This window comes from Crinia signifera, chromosome 5 (assembly GCF_055691185.1).
Source record: "Crinia signifera chromosome 5, ASM5569118v1, whole genome shotgun sequence".
NCBI classification, from domain to species: domain Eukaryota; kingdom Metazoa; phylum Chordata; class Amphibia; order Anura; family Myobatrachidae; genus Crinia; species Crinia signifera.
This window is the reverse complement of record NC_139221.1, coordinates 247,354,055-247,379,876: the sequence shown is the minus strand read 5'-3', so window position 1 is coordinate 247,379,876 and position 25,822 is coordinate 247,354,055. Positions and strand designations below refer to the sequence as shown.

Here is a 25,822-nt window from a genome sequence, read left to right as displayed (position 1 = left end):
AAGGTGGGCGTTCTATTGAAGATGGGATGTTGCCTGGGGCGTGGCTTCGCTGGACATGTAAGCGGACGTACCTGCAAGCAGCTCCTGCTCCACAGATCCTGTGAATCTATCCTGAAAACGCTCAGTAACTGATCTAATCGGTGGCGCGGGTGTGGGAAGGTACCAGCATCCCTCCGGTGCCCTCTTGGTCCCGCTACGCCCGCTGGCTCTCCTCCTGAACGCCGGAATCCCCGCAGCTGTGCTGAGTCCGGGCGCCATCTTGCCGCACGCATCGTGCACAAAGACGGGACGCTGAGGCTGGCAGCAGCAGCGGCGTCTGACTGTCCGGCACGCAGAAAGTAGCCTCCCCGCTTGGCCACGCACACCAGAGCCCCAGCGAGTCCTGCATGAGGGGTGGAAGCGGAGACAGGCTCCAACGGAGAAGCGCAGGGGGGAAGACGCCGGCGCCATTTTCCTTGCAGGAAGGGACAGCCGTTGATAAGGGGATCATCTCCCTAAAGCTATAACAGGTACACATCCGGCCACTGTATCACACAGGCTGGGATGGGACTCCAGCAATAGGTCTCAGACCCTGTAAACTAGCATTCTAAACGCCATATATACCTTGCTGGGGTCTCCCTGTGCCTCCCCACTGCATCTTGCCATATAACTCACTTGAGCTCCCCTGCTGAGACTCAAAGCCCTGAGCTGGGTTACCAAGCACCCTCATCAAATATCCTGAGCCCATCTGCATTGAGTTGACTCACTGTGCTTATAAGACTCTCACTCTGCACTGCTATCATATACTTGCACAGCATATTTCCTCTCCACAATTAATATGGGAAAGAATAACCGCAGCACCGCAGCTACCCAGCTGGAGAGATTTGCCAGAACCCCGCGATCGGCCGCGGAAGCTCCTGACTCAGATGCGACCTCTCAGCCCTCATCCCGGGTCCCTTCCCCATCCAATCCTCCACCCCCATCACCTGAGAACCCAACAGAGGCCCTGCAGCGAGTACTGGAGGCCGTGACCTCTAGTGAACAGAGGCTGACGGATAAAATAGGGCAGGTGCAGGCGGACTTGTCCATCATACATCATGACCTGCAGAGGGTCCGAGAAAGAGTGGGGGAAGTAGAGACCCGCACGTCCACACTAGAAGACAAAATCTCGCCCCTCACCGACAAGGTCTCAAACCTCTCATCACAGGTCACTTCCATTCAGACCAAACTTCAAGACATGGAGGGGCGGCTGAGGAGGTGCAATATTCGCATAGTGGGCCTCCCGGAGAAAGAGGAAGGCCAGCATCCTGAAGAATTCATCGAGAAGTGGCTACGTGACACTTATGGAGTTGATGCATTCTCCCCCTTCTTCTCGGTGGAAAGGGCACACCGGGTGCCTATGCGACCTCTGCCTCCTGGGTCCCCGCACCCTAATCGCAAAGCTCCTCCACTACAGAGACAGAGAAACTGTACTAAGGGTCAACCGCAACAAAGGCCCACTAATGTGGAATGGTCACCGAGTGTCTATATTTCCGGATTTCGCGGTGGAGGTGCAGAAGAGCCGAGCCCAATATGTACAAGTTAAAAGGCGACTGAGGGAGCTCAATCTGCCGTACTTCATGTTATTCCCATCAAGACTGAAGGTGATTGTGGACGGGGAATCCAAATTTTTCACCAATCCGAGGGAGGCATATGCATGGTTGGACACTACAAGACCGTCCAGGCAGGCCGTGCTGGATGATTCATAAACTGCCGGCTATTCATCATTGTATGCCCTAAAAGAAAATGTTGCTGCTGGGACTATATATACTGGACTATATGTAGAGATCGGGGGCCCGGCACCTGCGCCACAACAGAAACAACCTTATGACAACTGAGCGTATGTATATATGCGAGCGGGTACTGTGTGCTCACTGTTCCTGATAGTCATTGTATACTTTGCCCACCGTTTACTGTTTATGTTCATTTGACATTGTTAACACTTAAAAAAGGGGTGGATAGGCTTCTCCTATCCACATAAGGGGGTTTTTCTTAGTTAGGGATCCAAGTATGTCACATTTTTGAGCGACATGCAGGGTGGGGGGTGGTTGGGATAGATGCAAGTTATTTTCAATGCATCATGTGTGTTTTTTCTTTTTTCTATCTATGTACTTTTATTGTCCTTTTTCTATTTTCTTTTATCTCTCTTTTCTCAAAATATTGCATATATTTACAGCTGGGTGGGTGACGCTATGCTACACACAGAGGTGGCGGGCGGGGGACTGCTCTTGTGCAGGTGATTACTATATGACTATGGTTACTCAGTTAAAATATGGCTCCTAATTTAGTTAAAATTACATTCTGGAATGTCCGGGGTCTTAACGACAAAGTCAAGCGCACACTGGTGCTTAATCAAATCCGTAAATACAAGTCTGACATCATTTGCCTGATGGAGACACATTTGACTGGCACCAAGGTCATGTCCCTAAAAAAACCATGGATAGGCTGGCTTTATCACTCCTCTCATACACCTTCATCTAGGGGGGTGGCAGTACTTGTACGCAGGAATGTCCCCCCCCCCCCCCCCACTCGGCTGAAGTCCTTAAACAGGCTGCAGAGTTTGTCGCTGAATTTCCAGAGGTGCCCATCATTAGTGTGGGCGACTACAATAATGTGTTAGACCCTAATTTGGACACGCACCGCGCAACGGGGACCTCAGGGAGAGCTGGTCATAGACAGTTCAGTGCACTGACAGTAGGTATGGGACTAGTCGACGCTTGGTGCCATAAACACCCCACCACCAGGCAGTTTTCCTGCTTCTCCCCCACCCACTCCACATTTTCTAGAATTGATCTGGCTCTGGTGTCCCGAACCCTTCTCCCTAAAATTCATTCCATTACATATGAATCCAGAGGCATATCAGACCATTCACCTTTAACTCTTGATGTACAGTTGGGAGGTGATAGGGGTCAGTCTTTTTGGAAACTGAACAAGTTTTGGCTGGTGGGTATGGGTGAGGGGGTGGAACTAGTGTCCGCTTGGAAAGAATTCATAGAGCTGAATAAAGATACCGCTCCAGTCACGGTAATATGGGACGCCTTTAAATCTCATGTTAGAGGCTCACTAATCCAAAAGATAGTATCCCTTAAAAAAACCTATAAAAAGACAGAGGACGAACTGGAATCTGCCTGCCGACAGCTTGAGGCTGCCTATTTGGAAGATGGCCTTGACTTATCTAGACAAGAGTGGCTCTTGGCCCAAGAGGCATGGTTGGAATGCCTCGGGGACAAAGCCAAATACAAACTTCTATATACTAAACACTCCCAATATGCCTTTGGAGATAGGCCTGGCAGCTACTTAGCCCGGCTGGCAGATTCAGAGAGAAACAGCAACACCATATGCGAGATCCTTTCCCCACAGGGAGTTGCCCACACTGGAACCCAGGAGATTGCCGGCCAATTTGTAAAATATTATCAAACGCTGTATAGCTCTAAACTGACGCATGACACACCTGCCATACAGCGCTATTTGGACCAAATTGCTATGCCTACATTGACCCCTGCAGATAAGGAGACCTTGGACTTGCCCCTCACAGTGGAGGAGGTGGAGCTGGCCATCAGGGCCTTCCCGGCTGGTAAAGCACCAGGCCTGGATGGTCTTCCTATAGATTTGTATAAAAAACACATTTCCTTCTATGCCCCTACTCTTTTAAAACTATATAATGAGCTGTTTTCCCATGGTTCCCTGCCTCAGTCTATGATGGAGGCTGCTATAGTGGTTTTGCTAAAACCAGATAAGAATCCATGCCTTGTAGAATCTTATAGGCCAATATCCCTCCTACCAATTGACATTAAAATCCTCGCTAAAATATTGTCGCTCCGCCTCAACACCGTTATCACTAAGCTTATACACCCTGACCAGACCGGCTTTATGCCGGGCAAGTCGACTATGATCAATTTGCGTAGGCTGTTTACCCATTTGCAGAACCCCCGCGGAGACGCAGATACTTCCATAGTGGTCTCGCTAGACGCCGCTAAGGCGTTTGACTCAATTGAGTGGGAATTCCTTTGGCTCACCCTGGCCAAAGTTGGTGTTGGCCCTGCCTTCATCAAGTGGGTTCGCCTGCTCTATGCATCTCTGCGGGCCAGGGTATCTGTAAATGGGTATATGTCGTCTTCATTTGAGTTAGGCAGGGGTACCCGGCAGGGGTGCCCACTGTCACCCACCCTATTCGCCATCGCAATAGAGCCCCTGGCCTGCCTGATACGAGATTCAACAGTGATCGCGGGGTTTAGGGTGGGGCACCTAGAGGAAAAAATAGCGCTGTATGCAGACGACATTTTACTCTTTATTTCCAACTACGCTACCTCCATGCCCCCACTTTTAGATATTATCAATTTGTTTGGTACGTACTCTGGCCTTACTATAAACTGGGACAAGTCCTGTGTGCTCCCATTTAGAGGCGATATCCCGGAGACCCCTGACATCGCGCTTCCACTGAGATGGGTAAACTCTTTTAAGTACCTAGGGATTTATATATCCAATGTCCCATCCCAATATATCCCACTAAATATTCAACCACAGCTAGCATACCTAAAATCCAGGGTTTCGGTGTGGGGCAAGTTGCCCTTGACAGTTTCCGGGAGAATAAGTCTTATTAAAATGACAGCCCAGCCTAAGCTCCTATACGCACTACAACATGCCCCGACGTATATACCCCTACAGACGTTTAGAAAAATAGATGGCCTACTTTCCTCTATTATCTGGGCGGGTAAGAGGGCCCGTATCAAACTACACACTTTAACGCGGACCAGAGAGGATGGGGGCATGGCAGTCCCTTCTTTCCGGCTATACTACCTCGCGGCACAATTGGCACATCTCTTGAACTGGGTTGGAGAGGGTACTACAGCTGGGCTCCCCTCGTTGCTGGTTACACAAAACCTACCTGGACTGTCCCCACTACATGTCTTACTAAGCGACAACGTTAAATTAATAGACATGCCACTGTTTAAGCAAGCGGTTATGATATGGCGACAGTCTAGTCGCTTATTGTCGGCGACCGGGATAGATCCAGACACTCCCCTAGATGGCACCAGAGCACTCCCCGAGCTGCTGGGGCTCCAACTCCGTGAATTCTGGGCTACATGGGGGGTTACTACAATTGGCCAAATCTACTCTGATAACACACTTAAATCATTCCAGCAGATAAGGGATGAATACCAGGTGCCCAACACGCACTTCTTTCGCTACCTTCAACTCCGCCATGCATGTCGGGCGCAGTTCCCTGCGAGCCACCCGGAACTCAGACCCTCACCTGTTAAAAATCTGCTGGTGTCTGGTGGACCCTCCCGGGCTGTCTCTAGGTTTTACGCAGCCATTCTGACAGCACACCATGCCCCCGGTCTGCCTCATTTGAAGGCCAAGTGGGAACTGGAAGTCGGTCCGATCTCAGGGGAGGACTGGGAATCGGCCTTGGGGAGCCCCCGCATATCAACCACATCCTCCAGATACCAGCAGATCCAACTATACATACTACACAGGGTATACCTGACCCCAACTAGGCTATGTAGAATGGGAGGTAGAAACGACTCTATATGTCCCAAATGCAAGTCGCATGAAGGTTCATTCTGGCACTTACTGTGGAGCTGTCCAGTACTGTCTACTTTTTGGCAAGAAATAATCACTTCAATAGTTTCCACAGGCATCCCCCGTGACGTTTTCACCCCGAGGTTTTGCATCCTATCATTTATGGATGTGGATAGCCTTGATAAGAATATGGTGAGATACGCGGTCAATCTCTGTACTCTGGCCAAAGTGTGTGTGGCAAGGAAATGGATGGCCCCAGAGGGCCCCACGAAGAGGGAATGGCTCTCCCTAACCAATTCAGTGGTCAGGCACGAAAAATTTGTATATGCTTCCAGAACCTCTGAGAGAAAATACCACAAAATATGGGACCCATGGATAGACTCACCTCTTATGCAACCAACTGTCTAGGCAGTAATGTACTGTACATAATCATTGTTTAACTGCGGCCCGACCGGGAGGGGGAGAGATGGGTGAGACGGAGCGGGAGGGAAACTCAGGCCCAGGTGCACTACCTCAACTGCACACAACCAAAAAGTGAAGCCACACTGTCCGGGATTTATTTTATTTTTTCTCCTTTTGTTCTTTTTATTTACTCTTTATTGTGCATACTATAACTAACAACAGGTCTTCTTTGTTAAAAGGACTGCCAGATTAGTATACCTGTATACATAACTATTGGTAACAAATGTAACTTCAAGCCACGCTGCCTCTACGTATTCTTGTGTTGCTGACAATCCGGAGCAGAAAGTACTCCACCAATATATGCTGTAATTTTCTATTGTCCTCATACTTCTTCCTTCTTTTGTTTTCACGTCAATGTCTTGCTGTTTTGTATAAGTTGTAAACTGCAATGAAAAATCAAATAAAAAATTATTGAATTTAAAAAAGAAGATGGGATGTTGCCCTAATGTTACCCCTTAGAGTTCAGTTTTGCATTCAGGAGCTGTTATTACATTTGCTACTATTGTGAGGCTTCGTTTAATGGTGACTTGATGTGTGCGATTTAAATGCAGTTTCTTTATGTTCATTTATTTTGTTCTGGAAGCTAATTTTTTGTTTCCCCATTACACCAAGCAACACCTAACAACTGACAAATGTTTTTCACAGACCCTGCCATCTTAGTACACAAATCTATTGCACATCTCAGTAAATGTATTTTCACAAAAGTAAATAGCTTACAGAGTTACAGAGTGTCGGATTTGCACAGCAGGCCTCAACTTTTACAAATAGACAGTGCATAAAATTAGCTGCTTTTAAAACACTGTTTTTGACCAAAATGCTGAATGCTAACCAGTACTTAAACGATTTCATTTGTTGTTGAGGAGAGTAGAGTCACTGCCTCATAGCACTTTCCAGCAGGGAACTGTTTAAAATTTGTATTCTCTACCCCCGTGTTTGTGTTGGTTTGCTCCAAATCACCTGACTTCTTCCATAAATATACTGGTAGGTAAGATATTTAGGGTGGTATTCAATTGTTTTTCAATTTCAGCTCGCTATCCCCAGGGGTGGTGAGCTGAAATGTGCAAATGTGTGGCTAAACTGGACTATAATGAGCGAGATATGCGCAAAAAAATAGATCAATTGAATCTTCTCTTTAGACGGGAGATTGGTCGTGATATAACAATTGAATACCACCCATAGTATTTGATTACTTGCGCACTGAGGAGAAATCTTATGGGTGTGCTGCTGGTAATAAAGGTGCCTGCCTTTAAGTAAAGATACAGAATACATATACTATGCTCAACCCCTATTGCTTGTCTTCTCTTAGGTTAATTACTGTTGCTTCTATAGAAATGAATCTGCCTGTTTGTGTACATGTGGTGGGTTTAGTCTCCCAGTCTCCTCCATTTTGAACATGTCTCTGTCCGCTTTTGCTTTTCCCCGCTTACTCTCCTTCCACGGGTGATGCCCCTGACTGTTTTGGCACCACCCTGGCACAGGAGGCAGCATTGCGGACAGAAAGTGTCCAGCAGCATCAGGGAGTGCTAGATGTGTGCGCATCACCTGGTGCTCAGCAGTATAAGCTGAGGGCAAGCAAAGAGTTTGTACTACACTTGGTGGCTCAGTGGTGGATGTGGGTTAGGCATGAAATCCATTAGATGGGCAGTGGATTTTTCTCTCTTCCCATAGCTGCAAAGCCATTCACAGCCATGCACAGGGGTAGCTCTTCAGTCAGACGGGGAGGGGGCTAACTAATCGCAGGCTGCAAAAAGTTCCAGACCTGCGATCAGGTCTGAATTGACCCCTTAGTCGTGGCAACCGTGGTTAAGCAGATCCATATATGAGCAGTTACAGTAGAGTCATTTGATGCCAGCATTACAGTAAGTACCATTCCCACATCACCTAACCTTAATCCCTAACCCTTCCACTAGTGCCTAACCCTAACTCCCCTGCAGCCTAACCCTAAACTCCTCTAAGTGCCTAACCCCCCCACCACCACCACCACCATCATCACACAGCCTAAACTTCACCAAGTGACTAACCCACATCCACCACACCACCATCCCACAGCCTAACCCTAAACTCCAAGTGCCTAACCCACCCCACCATCATCACACAGCCTAAACCTAAACTCCACCAACTGCCTAACCCACACCCACCACACCACCATCCCAGAACCTAACCCCCTCCACCCACCCCACCACCATCCCACAGCCTAAACTCCACCAAGTGCCTAACCCACACCCACCACACCACCATCCCACAGTCTAACCCTAAACTCCAAGTGCCTAACCCACCCCACCACCATCCCACAGCCTAAACTCCACCAAGTGCCTAACCCACACCCACCACACCACCATCCCACAGTCTAACCCTAAACTCCAAGTGCCTAACCCACCCCACCATCATCACACAGCCTAAACTCCACCAAGTGCCTAACCCACACCCACCACACCGCCATCCCAGAACCTAACCCTAGATTCCAAGTGCCTAACCCCCTCCACCCACCCCACCACCATCCCACAGCCTAAACTCCACCAAGTGCCTAACCCACACCCACCACACCACCATCCCAGAGCCTAACCCTAGACTCCACCAAGTGCCTAACCCCCTCCACCCACCCCAGCACCATCCCACAGCCTAAACCTAAACTCCACCAAGTGCCTAACCCTCATGATTATATTTGTTCCATATACTGGAAGTATTGTAAATACTGAGGATTTCAAAGATAGGATGTCGGCAATGAGTGGTTTATATGATGGATAAGGCCACAGTCCTTAAACTTGTGACCACAGTGAGCTTTTTACAGATTTCCTCATGTTTTGGGCTTAGTAAATGCAAATATGGGAAGTGACTTCTATGTACATTGTTTTACTGCTTTTCTCATTATGAAACCACAATGTCCCAGAAATAGAGCACTGGCCTGAGAATACAGTGTCAGATAAAGGTCATAACATTTGCCTTGCTCTTTGTGTCTTGTAACTGTACAGATGTATTGCTTGTCATATTGTACGTTTTCTAACACCGTCATTTCAACAGCAATTTTCATGAAGGCCTGAAAAATCTCACAATACAGTCACCTATTGTACGTTATTTAATGTATTGGGTAAACCGGAAAATACCCTTTATTTCTGCCGGTTTTACTACTACAGTATTTATTAATATTTATATACAGTAGTTCTGACATACTCCGTTGTGCTTTACAATTGAGTAAACATGTACTGTAGTAAAGCCAAACAAGCAACTTAGACAAAGCTGAAAGAGGGCCCTGCTTACAGTATCTGAGATTCGCTTTGATTTACAGTATACAGTATGTTGCTGTTCCAATAAGTGGATGTTTAAGATGAGTAATCAGAAATATTGTGTTGGTTTAGTTGGGTTCATCTGGCTCACTTTTAAATATTTAAAATAAAGTCCTGCAATATCTGACAGACCGTGTGCAAGGGAATGTTTCCATCACACTTCATGATCTTTCAAATACTAGTCAGAAAATGACCATACTCACTTGATACATGTTTATTACAAACAAGAAGACTTTAATTGATATGCTTTCTTTACAAATGTGTTTGCAGAGCCGGATTAAGGCTCTGGAGGGCCCGGGGTACTTAAGGCAGGGGGGCCCTAAGGTAGTGTAATATCTATTTAGATAGTCCCTCCTTTTCTGCACCTCTACTTCTGTTCGTCACCCCTGTACCTCTTTGTCTCCCTATGACCCCTGCACCCTTCCCTCCCCCTGTTACCACTGTACCTCCCAATCCCACTGTCACACTCGCATCTTGCCGTGTCACACCTGCACCCCTCTGTCCCCTCGGTACTCCTGCACCTCCATGTCTCCCTGTCACACCTGAACCTCCTCCAGGGCCGTTGTAATACTTCTCAGCACCCTAGGAAAAACTTTAACTTACTGCCACCATTAACCACATTCCACAGATCCATGTAAGGATGCAATGTAAAGGTGACCCACGTCCCCTTTAAAAGCCTATAGATAGCCAGCAAACTAGTGCCTGGAAATCATGTCTGCGGAATGAAGAGCTGACAATCAGTGAAAAATGGTTGTTCTGCACATGAATATTGATGTAGTGTTCATTCTAGCACCCGCTATCTTTGAAAACCCATGCAGTTCCTCTTCCCTGCCTGGGGTGTCGCTGTCTTCTGTAGTGCTTCTAGCACAGTGTGGCCTGTATATCAGCACTGATATGCAAACCAGACCCGTGCTAGATACACCACAGCAGACAGCAACACCCCAGGCAGTGAAGAGGAACTACATGGATTTTCAAAGATAGCGGGTGCTAGAATGAACACTATGATGCATGGCTGTTACCAATAGAGGGGGGCCTGTGGACACTGGTGTGGGGGGAGGGGGTGTTATATCCCGGAGACATATCACAAATAACGGGGTAGTAATTTCACAGTTGGGAGGAGGGGGTGCTATTCACCCTTTAGGCATTTATTAATTTAAAAAATATATTTTTTAGCCAGTTAAGGGGTTATTTAGTATGTTAATGAGGTCAGCATTATGGGGTTATGGTTCCAACTAGAACATTGATTTACAACGCCCACATTTAATGTGCAAAAACAATTCCAGTGATGTTGCAGTCAATGAAGATGCTTTCATTTATCAATTTATTGTCTCAAATCTTCTAAAGAGCAGAAACACTTGAAAACCGGCTTTTAGCGAACCGTTATTTGTACATTTATTATTTTTCTGCTTGCTCTGTGTCATTGCTGTAGGACCACCAGTGAGGGGAGAATTCTGAGTGTTACATCTGTGTATGGTGTGGCTCTTACCTGTTTCCACATTACACGTTCTTAAGAAATCAGCAAACCCAAGTACGGGTGCACATTTGCATCCAAACTTTGGACTGAGCTGTACCAGGCTGCTCTCACTTAGGAAAATATATAGGTATCAATGCATGTGTTTCAATCTTTGCAATTAATATATGGCGGAACTGGTGTAGCAGGTACAGTACACCAGGGCCCCTGAGGACTAAGGGGCCCACTGTTTTTCCCGGTCACCCACTGCTGTGTTGAATATAGTAAACTCACGTTGGGGTGGAGAAGGGGTGTCCAAATTATATTTTTGCACCTGGGCCCACAACCCACAAAGTTCCACCACCAAGGCAGATGCTTTTGTGCGCAAAGAATGATGGTAGTGGCAAATCAGGTGGCTCCATAGTCATGGTTATAACACAACACAAACAGGAAAATATACAAATTTATTTTTGTACAGTTTTGTAGCAACATGCACCCAATTTCCATTCTACTCTCAAACCCATGATGTTTTGCATGTTTGACAATAACGGGGCCACAGAAATGTAAGTCTGTGACCCCTTAAAGGTCCTGATCTTCCACACACTCCTCCATCTGAATATAACGGTTGCATGAAAATGTTTTAAAATACTGTAGATTGACAATGCCATATTTGATTTTTTTCACAAGAGGGCGCTGTTGCCTAATACTCTCAGAATGATAGACTGGTCTATGGATAGTCTGTTTACACTTGTTTCATTATTAATAATTGTATTTTATCTCTTAATAGCTATCCTAAAAGAAAATCATTATATACTGTATATCAAATAATTTACTTCTTTTATATATATAAAAAAAAAAAGCTGTGTTCATGAAAAACTATTCCCATATTCTATATCCCAGAAAGGAAAAACAAACCGTTTTCTCATTTTTGGGGAGGGGTGTTGGGTGGAAGGGTCTTTCCAGAGTCAGATCTGATTTGGTAAGAGTCTGGAGATTCAGGAAAACAACAATGACCTCATACAGCACTACTAATTATAGGGCTTGCCATGCATTCTATGATTACATTGTTCCTTACTAAACGAATATAATAAAATGTTATGATCATTGTTCTTGTTACAAAAACAACATTCAATATAGATATATATTTTTTTTCTGTTCTGGAGCCAAGTTGTGCCAGAAGCCTGGGTGTCTTACGTCACTGGATTTTATGCTTGTTAATCTTATGCACGGACCACATGTTTTCCATTATTGGTTAGAACGTGCATAAAATAAATGTAACAATTTTTATTTTTTAAGTTCTATCCGTGGTATGGTGTGGGTTTTTTGGATGCAATCCTGTTTTTTTTTTCTCTGCTGTGCAATGTTGCATTTATAAGGTTACTGGCCAATTCCACACAGAGGAGTCAGGGAGAATTTTTCATACTGCTAATGCCCAGGCTATACAAGTTATGCAAGGAATAGGCTAGCGGGGTGATTTATTATTTCACAATTTGATATGGAGTTCTACAAGTAACTTTTTAATGAAACTAACCCTTCTGTGTATTGCATATTTTAACTTAAAGCATATCTTTACAGCATTGACAGCAATCTAACATGATCAGAATTCATGACAGTGCAGCGATCAGTACAGAACTCAATGACCTCCATAATTTCTATGCCACACGTACGCTGCAATGCCATGCAGGAAGGGCTCATGCAATGATATGGATCTCTGAGTACAATGTTCTTATATTTAAATATATATGTATTGTAATCGTGACACAATCTGTATACCACATTCCTATTTTGGGGTTTGTCCAAATGCTGTATAACTAACCCCAAATTGAGAAGTGAAAGTTGAATGAAACTGTTCCAATCATTAAAAGTTAAAGGATTTCTTGTCCTCAAGGAAAATTTGACCTTGGTTGTTGTGCATCAGAAGAGGTTATAAATACATATGTTTGGTGTAATGAAGCTCATTACACCGTGCGGCATGAGTGTCCCACAGCAAGTAGTGGTTTTTTTTTCCATAAAAAATGGCATCTCTTTCGCACTGCACATTCAGCGGAACACTACTTAGTCTGCACATGAGATGCCAGTCACACAGGAAGTAGTAATAAATCTGTACAAAGTTGTAGATGAAGCTCGATGGAAGTTGGTTTGCGGGCGCTGTATTATAGCGCTTAATATACAGATTCAGGGGCAGATTTATTAAGCTTGGTGAAGTGATAAAGTGTCTGTTTTTTTAATCACCGGCCAATCGGCTCTTAACTGTGAAGTTACAGGCTTGGTCTGAAAAATGACAGGTAGGAGCTGATTGGCCGGTGATAAAAAATAGACAATTTATCACTTCTCCGAGCTTAATAAATCTACCCCTCAGACTCCTTTGCATACAGTTATCACCGTGCAGTGTTGTTAAGTGGTTTTGTTAATCAGGACCATGCTGCAATTGCACCATGGCCTCCGCTCCTCCTATTACTCCCTTTGCCCCCTCACCGCCATCATCAGTAAGTGTGTATGCACTTTCCAATGCCGAGTTTCCACAGGGTACACACATCACCTATTGTGTACCCGGATTGACTAAAGGTGCCCATAAATCTGAAACCTGCAATCCAAGTTTTGAAGGTTTTCCAATTTCTTGCACAATTGTTGCAATTGATCCCCTTACACTACAGATATTTACCAGTGATTTGCAGAATATTTAGATTTTCACATTGGATCTATAAATCTGAAAATGCTCATACAATACCTAATTGCAATCATTATAGCAGTGATTGTCAGCAGTAGAAGAATTGTATCATTGTCAAATCAGTCTCACAAAAGTCCACTCTCCACCATGTATTAGCAATTGCAAGTTCAGTCCATTACAGATTCACATAAATGTTCGATTGTGATCACTTTTTTATTGCAATTGTCAGTTGGGGAAGAGCATACATCCGCAGTGGTTTAGGGCAGGTTTTGCCCTCAAGAGCTACAGGTCATATTTTCCAGGCCAACTGTGAATGTGTATAATGTGTCGGTTTGGAATCAATGCAGCACATTTGCAAATGTGACCATTAGTAATGACTACACTTGTGCACTAGATAGGTGGTCGGAAAAAGGTGGACTGTTGGTAGATCTCGAGGACCAGTTTGGCCAGCCCTGATTTAGGGCAATCATCACAACATTCTGGAATTTCCACCAATCCATCGCTACTATGGGCAGCTTAAAGCTAGGAGTTTTTTGGATTACAGGTGTCTTTTGTAGTATTCCCCCTACCTGTAAGAAACAGGTGACTAGTACCGTAGATGTAGTTGTGTTGTAGTCAGAAAGGTAGACTCTATACATACTAGGGATGTTACAGTATGTAGGGTGAGCGTAAAGAAGTCTCTCTCTAATATTGGAAATTGTCCATGTATATGTATTACCTGTATAATGTATTTCACTAATTTATTCACAATTCCCAGCTCTTCTAGACTTTTGTTTTAAGTAACGAAATAAACTATACGTATATTGATCACAAACAGATTTCAGGAAATATAACAATCATTTATTTTTCTGCTTGCGGCCACATTTCTGTCAATAATGCAATTTGCAGGAGCTTTTATATTTCATGCCTGCAAATAACACAAGCCTATTATTTTCTATTTATTCATGTACTCTTCCTACTAAAGTGTTTATCTAATGCTGTGTGGGGTGTGCCGTTCATAATTAAAAGGGTCTATAAATAAGTATAAATAATACGCACTTGTTCAGACATACGTGTGTTGTGTAAAAACATATGAATCTAAAACCCAGTGATTTTAGTGTTTGCTATGCCATGCGTTGCACCACATTTAATATTTTAAATAGCGGATCTACTGTATAGTCTGTATTTCATTACCAATATGCAGAACAAACCTGTGCTAGAAGCACCACACAGCAGAGAGCGACACCACAGGCAGGGAAGAGGAACTGAACTGCACAGGGTTTTGGAAGATTCAGGGTGCTAGAATGAACACTAGTGGGGTATTCAGTCCGGGATTCCGATGGTCGGAACGTCCCTACAGCCGAAAATCCCAAGCCATTTTTGTTCCGTTCGACAAGAACTCGACAGTCGAAAAGTCAGAGGATTGTCCAAAAACCGGTCGCGAATTCGACAATCCGTGGCCGTTTCTGCCAAAACAGATCTGACTTGTTTTAAAGTCAGATCTGTTTTGTTGGAAACTGCCTTCAATGATGGAGGAAACGACAGCATTGAATAGGCGAGGACCGCTATTTCCGCTGGCGGATTGATTGCCCCCCTTCATGTGTTTTTGATGTATAAAATCCAATCTGTGTGTATGTGGCCTTAAGAGTTCAAGAATCTGCAAAAGGTGCACCAAAGCGAGGACCATGCCCCAGAGAAATTAACAAAGCTCCAATCTAAATACAGGTTGAGTATCCCGTATCCAAAATGCTCGGGACCAGGAGAATTTTGGATAACGGATTATTCCGTATTTCGGAATATTTTAATATTTCAATGATGTATTTTGAAGTATCTTGCATTTATGCTGTATAAACACATAATATACACACAAATATATTTTATTACCACATAAAATACACACAAACATATTTTAATTGTTCAAAAAACAAGATTTCAAAACGTGAAACAAAATGTGTGTACTATCTCAGCACTGAATTTGAATGCCAAGCAATCATTGTCTTGCACATATATAGTGCCAGTTACATATCATGTCCCCAGTGATGCTGTAACATCTGTCCCCAGTGAGTTTTTAGCAAAAAAAAATTTTTTTTCACTTTCTGGAATGTCCGTATTTCGGAATAATTCGGATAACGGATATTCGGATACGGGATACTCGACCTGTAATAATAATTAGCTACATTTCTAATATAATTTTATTATGTGACATTGTAACGTCTCTTGTTTTTTTATGTCTTCAGGGTAGATTTCTTTATCCCTGGAGTTTCTGTAGTCGGTGGTTTCTCAATCTGCTCTAGTCCTGGACTCCTGGAACGAGAGAGGGTTCTGGAGCTTGCTGTAAAAAACAACCTGCATCCTCCAGCTCACTGGATCCACTCCCAGGTAAAATTAAATGGTGAAACACAGCTGTCTGTCTCACCTACTTTAACTGTGCCTCCTGTGTGTGTGCAGTGGCTGGACATTGGTTCTACACAGGCTTAGAAAGTTAAATAGTCTTAGATGATGTGTTGTCTTTTCATTTCATTACAGCTCCGTTATTTACAGTATGGCCCTAACACAGAAACCCCAGAGAACATCAAAATATGATGTTGCGATAACAATGAAACTATTCAAGTTCTAAAAATACTTGTGAGCCAATAGTTGGCCATCACTATAAAGTAAACATGGGCTAACTGGTTCCAAACTCTTTCAGCAAGATTTTCTGTATTTGCAATTTTATTTTATGTTCAGGAATTTCATTTTAGTTTAGCTTAAAATTTATAAATAAAATAGTTTTGGTTGCTTTTTCATTGGCCTATTTTTATGACCAGTTTATTTAAAATATACAAAGCCAGAAATAAAAACCACTTAAAAGTATTTTGATAGTCGTTGAGCTTAATTCTATCCTTTAATATCCACTACCACTGTAGCATTGTAGGTTAAGGATTGTTGTGTATACAGTAGTTGGTCCATTGTTGCCTGCTGGGGAAAGAAGGAAATGCCTTCTGTAAGCTCTGGGGAGGCCCTCTATTCTTCTAGTCCTCTGTCTCTTATACTTGCAGAATACAGTACTCCGGTCAGTAGGACCCGGCTGTGCATATTAATGTCATTTCCTTCCCAGTAGTTCTTATCTGTACACTAGTGTAATGTAAAATTGGTGCATGCTGTAGGTTCCAGGTCTCCACACAGTCACAAGTGAAGTAATTAGCTCCACCTGTGCCCGTGAATAATGAGTGCACCTGCCGGGTGACCTGAAAAACATGAACTGTTGGGGGCTGTTTGAGGACCAAGGTTGAGAACTACTGCTGTAGGGTGCTGTGTTTTAGGTCAACGGTCATCATGTTGAAGTGTGGACATGCTAAGTCGCACTCAGATATACAAGTGTCACATATCAAATTAATAAGCACAATCTCCCTGTGTGTCCGAATTGTATTTCATTGTGACTAAAATGCATTGCCCACGCTTGCAGAGTTTTTTTTTATGAGGGAATACACTTGTATATACAGATGTGTCCTCACACCCCTATACTACTTTGCACAAAATGTCTGGTGTGACTTAAACGCTCCACCATGGATAGTGATTCCACTGCTTGAGTGCTTTTTCCCATATTTTGCATTTGAATACTATACTGAGATGCTAACAATGAACAAAGTACTTTATTTAGGATTTTTGTTGCATGGATACAATGTAGCATTTCAGCATAGCGATGCATGGTAACTCTCACTGTACATGAGACCTCTCACCACACATCGTTACGTGAAATCTCTACTTATATCCACTCCTTTGCGAATAAAAATGCTACTCCTAATCCTAGCATTTGGAACGCTATGAGCGACTAAGGCCTAATTAAGAGTCGTACGCAAAGCTGATGTTTATCTGCGTCTAGTCTGCGTACCCAGTTCCCTGTTGTTACGTATAGGCTGCAAATGTGTACGCATATTGCGAAGGGGTTGCAATGGTTTCAGTGGGTGTTTCTTTTCATTTGTAGGTGGTAGCATCACTTGCTCACGTTAGCAGTTCCATAGCCTAAAAAAATAGCAATTGCATTAGCGTACGACTCTGAATTAGGGACTTAGAACACTGTTCTTGAAATAAGGAAACAAATGCAATCTGGTTAAAAGGGCGGTAGATAGAAGGCCTATACTGTAGGATTCTGGTGTCTGTTTCCCAAGATTCCTGTACAGATCTTTAGCACAGTCTGGAAGTGAGATGCACCCAATCCCCACCAACGAAGTGTTGGTTATCAGTTTGCTTCTGTATTGTCCATAGTGTTCATACTGTGTACATGATGAAACCACCATTGTCTGGTGTGCCTGAAATAACTTTTACTACGTGCTTCACTAGGTATAATGCTGATATCTACTGGCCTAGGCTTAATAAAGGACTTATTCACTGCTGCATGTTCAGAATGCATTATTGTTTGTGTATCTCCCTGTTGCTGTGGAAGTCATTCTAGGTGCTGTGATTGTTATTGTGCTATTAGAAGACTGTACGGTAGATGTAGCAGTAGTATCTCTGATATGTGTCTGGCTCCACACTATTCTGTAGTATCGCTTATTGATCAACATCCTTGTTATGTGTGGTAGAGCGGGCAATCTCAGAATAGCATGAAACCAATATAGCCATGCCAGCGCACGCCGGTGCCAAGTGTTTAATGCAGCCATGCCAGTTTTCTTTATTACAGGGGACAGATTGTGTATTGCTGGAACGTATCTTGCATTTCACATCTGAAGCGCTGTTCAGGGAAAGCGAGCAAACAATGAAATTGGAATTTGACCATAAAAGCAGAACATTTTGTTAATAAATTAGTATCTTATATTTGTAAAGTGCCACCCTGTTTCTCACCAGGGAAAGGTTTCTGATACCTCCAAGGAACATAGGGCAATATTCCCAGGCAATCACGTTTAAGAGTTGTTAGAACACAATAGATCACCATCCAGCATAGCAGAGTGATGTGATTCCTCAGTGCAGCTGCGGACATATAGCCTAATAACATCTTCTTATCAGGGTCACACATGTGCATAGATACTCACAAGTAGCCACATGAGCTGGAGCACATAGCATGCCATGGGGAAATTCTAATAAAAGGCTTTATTGTGGTCTCAGAGTATTCAGCCTCCCATACCCCCATTAGTTCTGCCATTCTATCAACTACTGGGTCATCTGTAATACTGTAGCTAAATTATGCCCTATGGTAGACAATATTGTCTTATTCAATTGTTTGCCTTAAAAGTACAGGAGCTGAATTAACTTCATATTTTATTTATTTACAGTACTGGGAATGGTTTATACGTTTGTGTATTTTGGTCAGTGGTTCTAATCTAATAGCTGTACTGGATTAAACATTTACACCTAAAATGTCACACCTGGGTTTTTGGACCTGGCATTTGACCCTTTTACACCACGTCCCCACCCGACATAATGATAGGCGGGTGACCTCAGCGGAAGCGGGGCCTGATGCTGGTATCTCCCAGTGCCGGCTTTTGCATTGCGTTGAACGGGTCCAGGGTCAAATCGAGCCGGGTTACCTGTTTACACTGCACCGTGATGCGGATCATTTTCCGGGTTGAAATCCTGGGTCGTGACCGTTTACACTGCACACAAGCCTAGGGTTATGTGTGTTCCCTTGCAAAAAAAAAATGGGTTATTATGGTTGTTGGAAAAGGGGTATAATTCTGGAATTATATAGTACTTGTAAACCGGTACATCTTTATGCTATGCTTATAAAAGGGTTTATTCCTTATTAATTTAGTGCAACCATAATTCTCTTCTCCTCTATTGCAGTGTGCTCTTGGCTCAGAAGTAGCGCTGCGAGTTGGGGGAGAGTTTTTCTTTGATCCTCAAGAGTCTGACGTTCCGGTGAATCTGGTCTTAATAGCCGGTGGAGTAGGAATCAATCCGCTTTTTTCAATTCTCTTACATGTTGCTGACCTCTACAAGTCGATGGAGACAACAGGCAGAGGATTCCAAATGGGGAGTGTTAAGCTCTATTATAGTGCCAAGAACACCAGCGAGTTGTTATTCAAGGTAATTGCAGGATATGTTGATATTGTTAAACTTCCTTGCACATACTGTCAATGAAAGTAAACTCCTCCTATGAGATACTGTATACAGTAATAGTGTGTACAGACGGTAAGATTTGGCTTCTGATGTTCCCGATATAGGGAACATCGGAAGCCAAATAGCATGCTTTTTAAGGGCTTGCGAGCCCGATGCGCGCTTCCGTGTGAGCACATATCGGCAGCCAGATAGAGAGGGCAGGCAAGACTATATAGTGCAGATCTGCACTATATAGTCTAAATTGGGCCCCTCTGGCATGCCGTGAGATGCGAGTCCCGATGCGATCTGATCGCGTCAGGACTCGCATCTCACGGCTGTATCTGCCATGTGTACACACCTTAAGTGTTAACTTTTGCATTCTAACAATCAGCACAGATGGGGTAATGGTTAGCCTTACTGCCTCACAGCACTGAGGTCATGGGTTTGATTTCCATCATGGTCTTAACTGTCATATTTCAAACCTAATCTGTAATGTGTAATTTAGGAGCTTATTGGCTGCTGCGTTATCACCAGCCACTTTATCACTTCAATAGGATTAATAAATCTGGCCCAGTATGTCAAAGAAAGAAGTGGAACTGTGGCCGACATCGGTAGTACGTATGACTTAAGGCCCATACACACTGGGCGACTTTCAGCTCGAAAGCCGCCCAGTGTGTACATGGCAGCAGTGAGCACCGATGCGCGCTCCCGCATCATCACTGACCCAGCCACTCATCTCTTGGTACGACCACCAGGTGAGCAACGGAGTGGACGGCTTTTCAAAGCGTCCTGCTATGGAAAATCGTCCACCCCTGGGAAAATTGCTAAAATGGGCTAAAAATGCTCAGTGTGAATGGACCTTTAAAATCAGGCCCAATGAATTCAGAAAACCTGCTGCCAGGGAACATCGGAAGCCAAATAGCATGCTTTTTTAGGGCTTACGAGCCCGATGCGCGCTTCCGTGTGAGCGCATATCGGCAGGCAAGACTATATAGTGCAGATCTGCACTATATAGTCTAAATTGGGCCCCTCTAGCATGCCGTGAGATGCGAGTCCCGATGCGATCTGATTGCATCAGGACTCGCATCTCACGGCTGTATCTGCCATGTGTACAAACCTTAAGTGTTAACTTTTGCATTCTAACAATCAGCACAGATGGGGTAATGGTTAGCCTTTCTGCCTCACAGCACTGAGGTCATGGGTTTGATTTCCATCATGGTCTTAACTGTGCGGAGTTTGTATATTCTCCCCGTGCTTGTGTTTCCTCTGGGTACTCCGGTTTCCTTCCACATTCCAAAAATATACCCGTAGGTAAATTGGCTCCCAACAAAGTAACCCTAGAATGTCTGTGTGTGCGTGTACATGTGGTAGGGAATATAGAATGTAAGCTCCACTGGGGCAGGGACTGATGTGAATGTTTGAATATTCTCTATAAAGCGCTGAGAAATATGTGTGCGCTATATAAGTGACTGGTAATAAATAATAAGTGAGCACAAAGCATGTAACATATGCTATTTTGTGGGGTTTAGATGGTAGGACAGCAATCTGATACCGATCTAAACTCTCACAAAATGCTTACAAAAAGAATATGGACGTAACCAGTGTCTGTGATGCTCACCCGCCTTGCCTTCCCGGAAGTAGAGAAAGTGATGTATGTAAATTTAATTCAGCCAAAGTAGAATATTCCCATTTGATAATCTTTGGGGCTACTTTGGCAGCCCTGGGGGATCCGATAGCCTGCAGTCATTTATTGTGTCTAATTGAATTTTGTGGGGAACTACACCCCTACTGTATGTGCAGATTAAGGTCTGATTTTAAATCGCACACTGCAGCATCCAGTGTCTCTTGCGTTTGCATGCCTGCAACTTTCTGTCCTTGCCTGGTGTACATCTAGGTGTATGAATGTGCAAGAACCGAGACACCCACTTTGAACGTCTTCAGACTTTGCAATCATACTTGGTGGTACATCTTTAGACAAATATCAGTCGCACCAGGGAAAGTTCCACCTTATGGTGCAGATTATCCAATTTGAGAGCTTATGCATTGGAGTTTGGACCACTTCAGTGACACGCCTTTAATACTCATGTAAGAGGAGCCATCTCCCAGTCACTGCCCAGTCATTTCTGAGACTGTGCACCTCCAGGGCAAGCAGGGCCACTTAGACATAGTGGATTTTTTAAGCCTGGTGAAGTGATAAAGCTGTCAGTGATAACATAGCAGCCAATCAGCTCTTAACTGTCATATTTCAAACCTAATCTGTAATGTGTCATTTAGGAGCTTATTGGCTGCTGCGTTATCACCAGCCACTTTATCACTTCAATAGGATTAATAAATCTGGCCCAGTATGTAAAAGAAAGAAGTGGAACTGTGGCCGACATCGGTAGTACGTATGACTTAAGGCCCATACACACTGGGCGACTTTCAGCTCGAAAGCCGCCCAGTGTGTACATGGCAGCAGTGAGCACCGATGCGCGCTCCCGCATCATCACTGACCCAGCCACTCATCTCTTGGTACGACCACCAGGTGAGCAACGGAGTGGACGGCTTTTCAAAGCGTCCTGCTATGGAAAATCGTCCACCCCTGGGAAAATTGCTAAAATGGGCTAAAAATGCTCAGTGTGAATGGACCTTTAAAATCAGGCCCAATGAATTCAGCAAACCTTCAGTTACTGTTGTTTTTTTTTTGTTTGTTTTTTCAGTTTTACCAATTAGGGCTGTGTAATTTTAATATTTATTAATTCACCCACTATCTGAAAAATATATGTGCATTTGTGGGCTATTAGGTAAATACTATACTTGAAAGATATACATAAATTACATTTTCTTCACTCCTTTTTACGCACAATAAAAAGTAAACCCAGCCCGATAGATCATATTCCATCCAGTGGCGTAAAAATAAATATTGCGGCCCCCCAACCCCGCCGGGAAAAATTTTGCGCCTCCACTCCAGTTAAAACACCCCCCTAGGGAGCAGGCAGGGGGGAGCGGGCATGGGGGTCCGTGCGGCGCGGGTGTACCTGTGGCGCTGTCTAGAAGCTGCGGTGAGAAGGTTCCCTGCGTTGCTGTGTAGTGAGTTGGCGCCGGCCGCCGGGTTCCTGCAGTGTCTTGGAAATAAGAAGTCTAACTCTAGCGCTTTCCGCCGGGCGGCAGCGTGGGAAGAGCTTCTGATTTCAAATTCACTGTCCGCAGGCTGATTGGCTGAATCTCAGTGTGATTTTGTGAAATCCTGAGTAAGTTCCACCCTAAATGTACAATACTTTGGTCTACAATAACCTTTTTTGGAGCCTCTATAAGCAGAGCATCGGGACCTGGGGACAGACAGGGCAGAATGCTCGACACAACATGCAGCTAATTGAATCTGTCCCTAAAATATCTTTTCTATAAAAGAATAGAGTAATTCTTAGACAATACTAATGTCTTTCTTATCATATATTAAACAGTTGATCATTACATTAACCAATATACAGTATTTCCCATTGTAGTGGAGCTCTTTTCTCTTCTATACCTCTTCATTAGACTTTTAATTTATGAGCACCCCCTTCTCTCAATTTGAAATATCCACAGTATGAGTGAAGCAGAAGTGAGCGGTATGCGTATCCTCTTGCATGTCCTTATATTAAGGAGTAGTGTGCGGTCAGGAATCGGATACCTCTGTGTCTGGCCGCTGGCTGTGTACTCCAGGTTCCCGCTAACGCCTGTAGGATTAATGCTGCTGCTTCCTCCTCCACCCATGTCAGTGTGGGGCAGATGAACGCTGATTTCTGAGGGCAGTGTGGGTAGCTTCCAGTGGATTGCTGGTCAGGCAAAAGCAAGAGATGCTGATGGAGCTGCAGACAGAACTGGTTACTCCATGTAGGTAATCTACACAGCAATGGAAGACTTCTTCCGCCATTGGGAGACTTTTTGCTCTTCTTCCACCATTACTAATAATATTTTCAAGTACCCTCAACCGGCCTGCAGCGTACCCCCAGGGGTACACATACACCAGGTGTAGAACCACTGCTCTACACAACACAGTGGTTACATAAACAAAGTTTCATTTTATTGAGGTTAGTAGCAAATGCAGTTGCTGCTACATTTTGGCCCTTATTCAGATCTTATCGCAGTACAAATTTGTTCTCAAAATGGGCAAAACCATGTGCACTGCAGGTGGGGCAGATGTAACATGTGCAGAGAGAGTTAGATTTGGGGGAGATATTTTGTTTCTATGCCAGGGAAATACTGGCTGCATTATTTTTACACTGCAATTTAGATTTCATTTTCAACACTCCCCACCCAAAATGTAACTCTCTCTGCACATGTTACATCTGCCCCACCTGCTGTGCACATGATTTTGCCCATTTTGAGAACAAATTTGTACTGCCATCAGATCTGAATAAGTGCCTTTGTCGCATGAAAACTCCCCCAGTCAGTCAATGCTCATTTTGAGCACCAAGGACCTGTGCACACTCCATAAACTGATATTAAAAAGGCAAGCGTATGTTAAAAGCCAACACAAAGCCTTGTGCTCTGTCCTTGTTGCAGCGTAGTGTACTAATCACCTGGGCAGTCACATTCATGTGTGCTCCAGAAGCTGATGAATTGCTGTAACATTAGCAGACGTTTATGATAGCGTGCATACCTGCCTGTAAGGGTGCCCGGTCTTACCTTATGTCTTTGTATAACCAGCACTAAAGGGTGTTTTACAATTTTTTTATAACTGTGCATTGAATGCCTAATTTCAAATCTATTGTGTAAAAGTATCATACTACCGAACAGTGTGGACGTTTTTATGCAAATTTTTCAAGCAGAATTCTTAACACTTTCAAAGAAAATACAGAAAACCATGAAGAATGAACGGTATGAGACACTAATCTCTGAATATTTTCAGGCAGTATATCATACAGTATAACTGCAACAGAGTTTTAAAGTCTACCCGCTACCTCATAATGCACTTCAACATAGAAAAAGATAATAAATAATTCATTTGTTTATTTCAAACTAATTTTGTCGAAAAATCCCCCTTTCTTGTAAGTCTTGAGGCCCATGCAAACTGGGCGACTTTGAGCTGAAAGCCGTTCAAACCAGCAAGTTTAGGCAGATTTCAGCTCAAAGCCGCTCAGGGTGTATGGCCCGGCGGTGAGCCATACTGCGCGCTCCCGCACCATCGCCAGGAAAGCCACTCATCTGCTGGGCTTTGAGGATGGCTTTGCATAGCGCTGTGCTATGCAAAGCCGTCTGCCCCCCGGGGGAAGGGACAGTTGCCGACCTCTTAAGGTACCGAACTGATCCCTGCTGCAGGTTCACTGACCTGAGAGGGTTTCTTGTTACCGCGGGCATCACGCTGCAGCGCGCACACCCCCAGCATGCCACACACCCCTGGCTCAGCCTGAAGCCGTTGGGTGGTGAGTGTTACCCGGGGTCCCCACAGTGGGGTACCCCGGTTTATGTGCAAACCCCCAGCATGCCGCACACCCCTGGCTCAGCCTGAAGCCGTTGAGTGGTTAGTGTTACCCGGGGTCCCCACAGTGGGTTACCCCGGTTTATGTGCGGCAAGATGGCGAGGGCGGCGGTGTCCCTGCACAGGGACCGCTGACAGCCCCGCTGACACTGGATGCCAGTGACTGCCACTGGACCACCAGGGCATGTTGTTAACCCTTTGTTTAACACTGGCGCCAGTATAAACATTAGTATAGCCCAGGTGCCATTTGATAGGCGGGGCTTAGCTCAGAGTAGGACCAGAGCCTCTATGCGCACCTATACACTGCTTCCTGCTGCTTCTACATGCTGTGGGCGCCATTTCAGCATCAGGAAATCACTCCTCAGCAGTGCAGCTTTGGGAGAGAGAGATTCTGACAGCAGAGACAGCAAGTATAGCGCTAAACAGTGCATCAGTGGGCTTCACAGCCACTTGAGAGCATTGTTATATATTACATTTGTGCTTGTTACTGCCAGTCCTTTTATCTAAAGGACTAGGTTGCAGGGTGCTGGTGTCCCCATATATCTGAGTCCCCCCACTGCCTGTTAACATTGTGCACATCACATACAGATAGAGCATAACACATAGCTATTATCTCTTTGACAATATTGTGTACCTGTGTGTTTGCAGTGTGTACAGGGGGGTGTAACTTCTCTCCAAAATGGTGAGAAAAATTGCTTGTATGATTTGCAGCAACAAGTTTGCTACAAGTTCTACATCACAGGTTGCTTGTGAGCAATGTATGTCACCACAGCTCAGCAGTGTGTCTCCACAACTTAGTGGTATCTCGCAGGGTGAGACCCAGGAACCCTCTTGGGCCAGCAGCATGAAAGCTATGCTGGAGACTCTCTCATCACAGCTTGCAGCTAATACATTGCAGACCAAGCAGATGCAGACGTGTACTGTCAGACCACGGATGGATACTGAACATACCGAAGTCTTCTCTAGTGCCGACCCAGCGTCTC

The 25,822-nt window shown here is 44.4% G+C and overlaps 1 protein-coding gene across 3 annotated transcripts in view; it reads left to right on the top strand.

Moving 5' to 3' along the window:
• Positions 1–25,822, top strand: part of OXNAD1 (oxidoreductase NAD binding domain containing 1) — a 65,612-nt gene that overhangs the window by 17,935 nt on the left and 21,855 nt on the right. For all 3 annotated transcript variants that reach the window (XM_083188797.1, XM_083188796.1, XM_083188795.1), the window contains 2 exons: positions 15,622–15,763; positions 19,145–19,387. In XM_083188797.1, the coding sequence (XP_083044923.1) occupies positions 15,622–15,763; positions 19,145–19,387 (385 nt within the window). The remainder of the gene's footprint in view (positions 1–15,621; positions 15,764–19,144; positions 19,388–25,822) is intronic.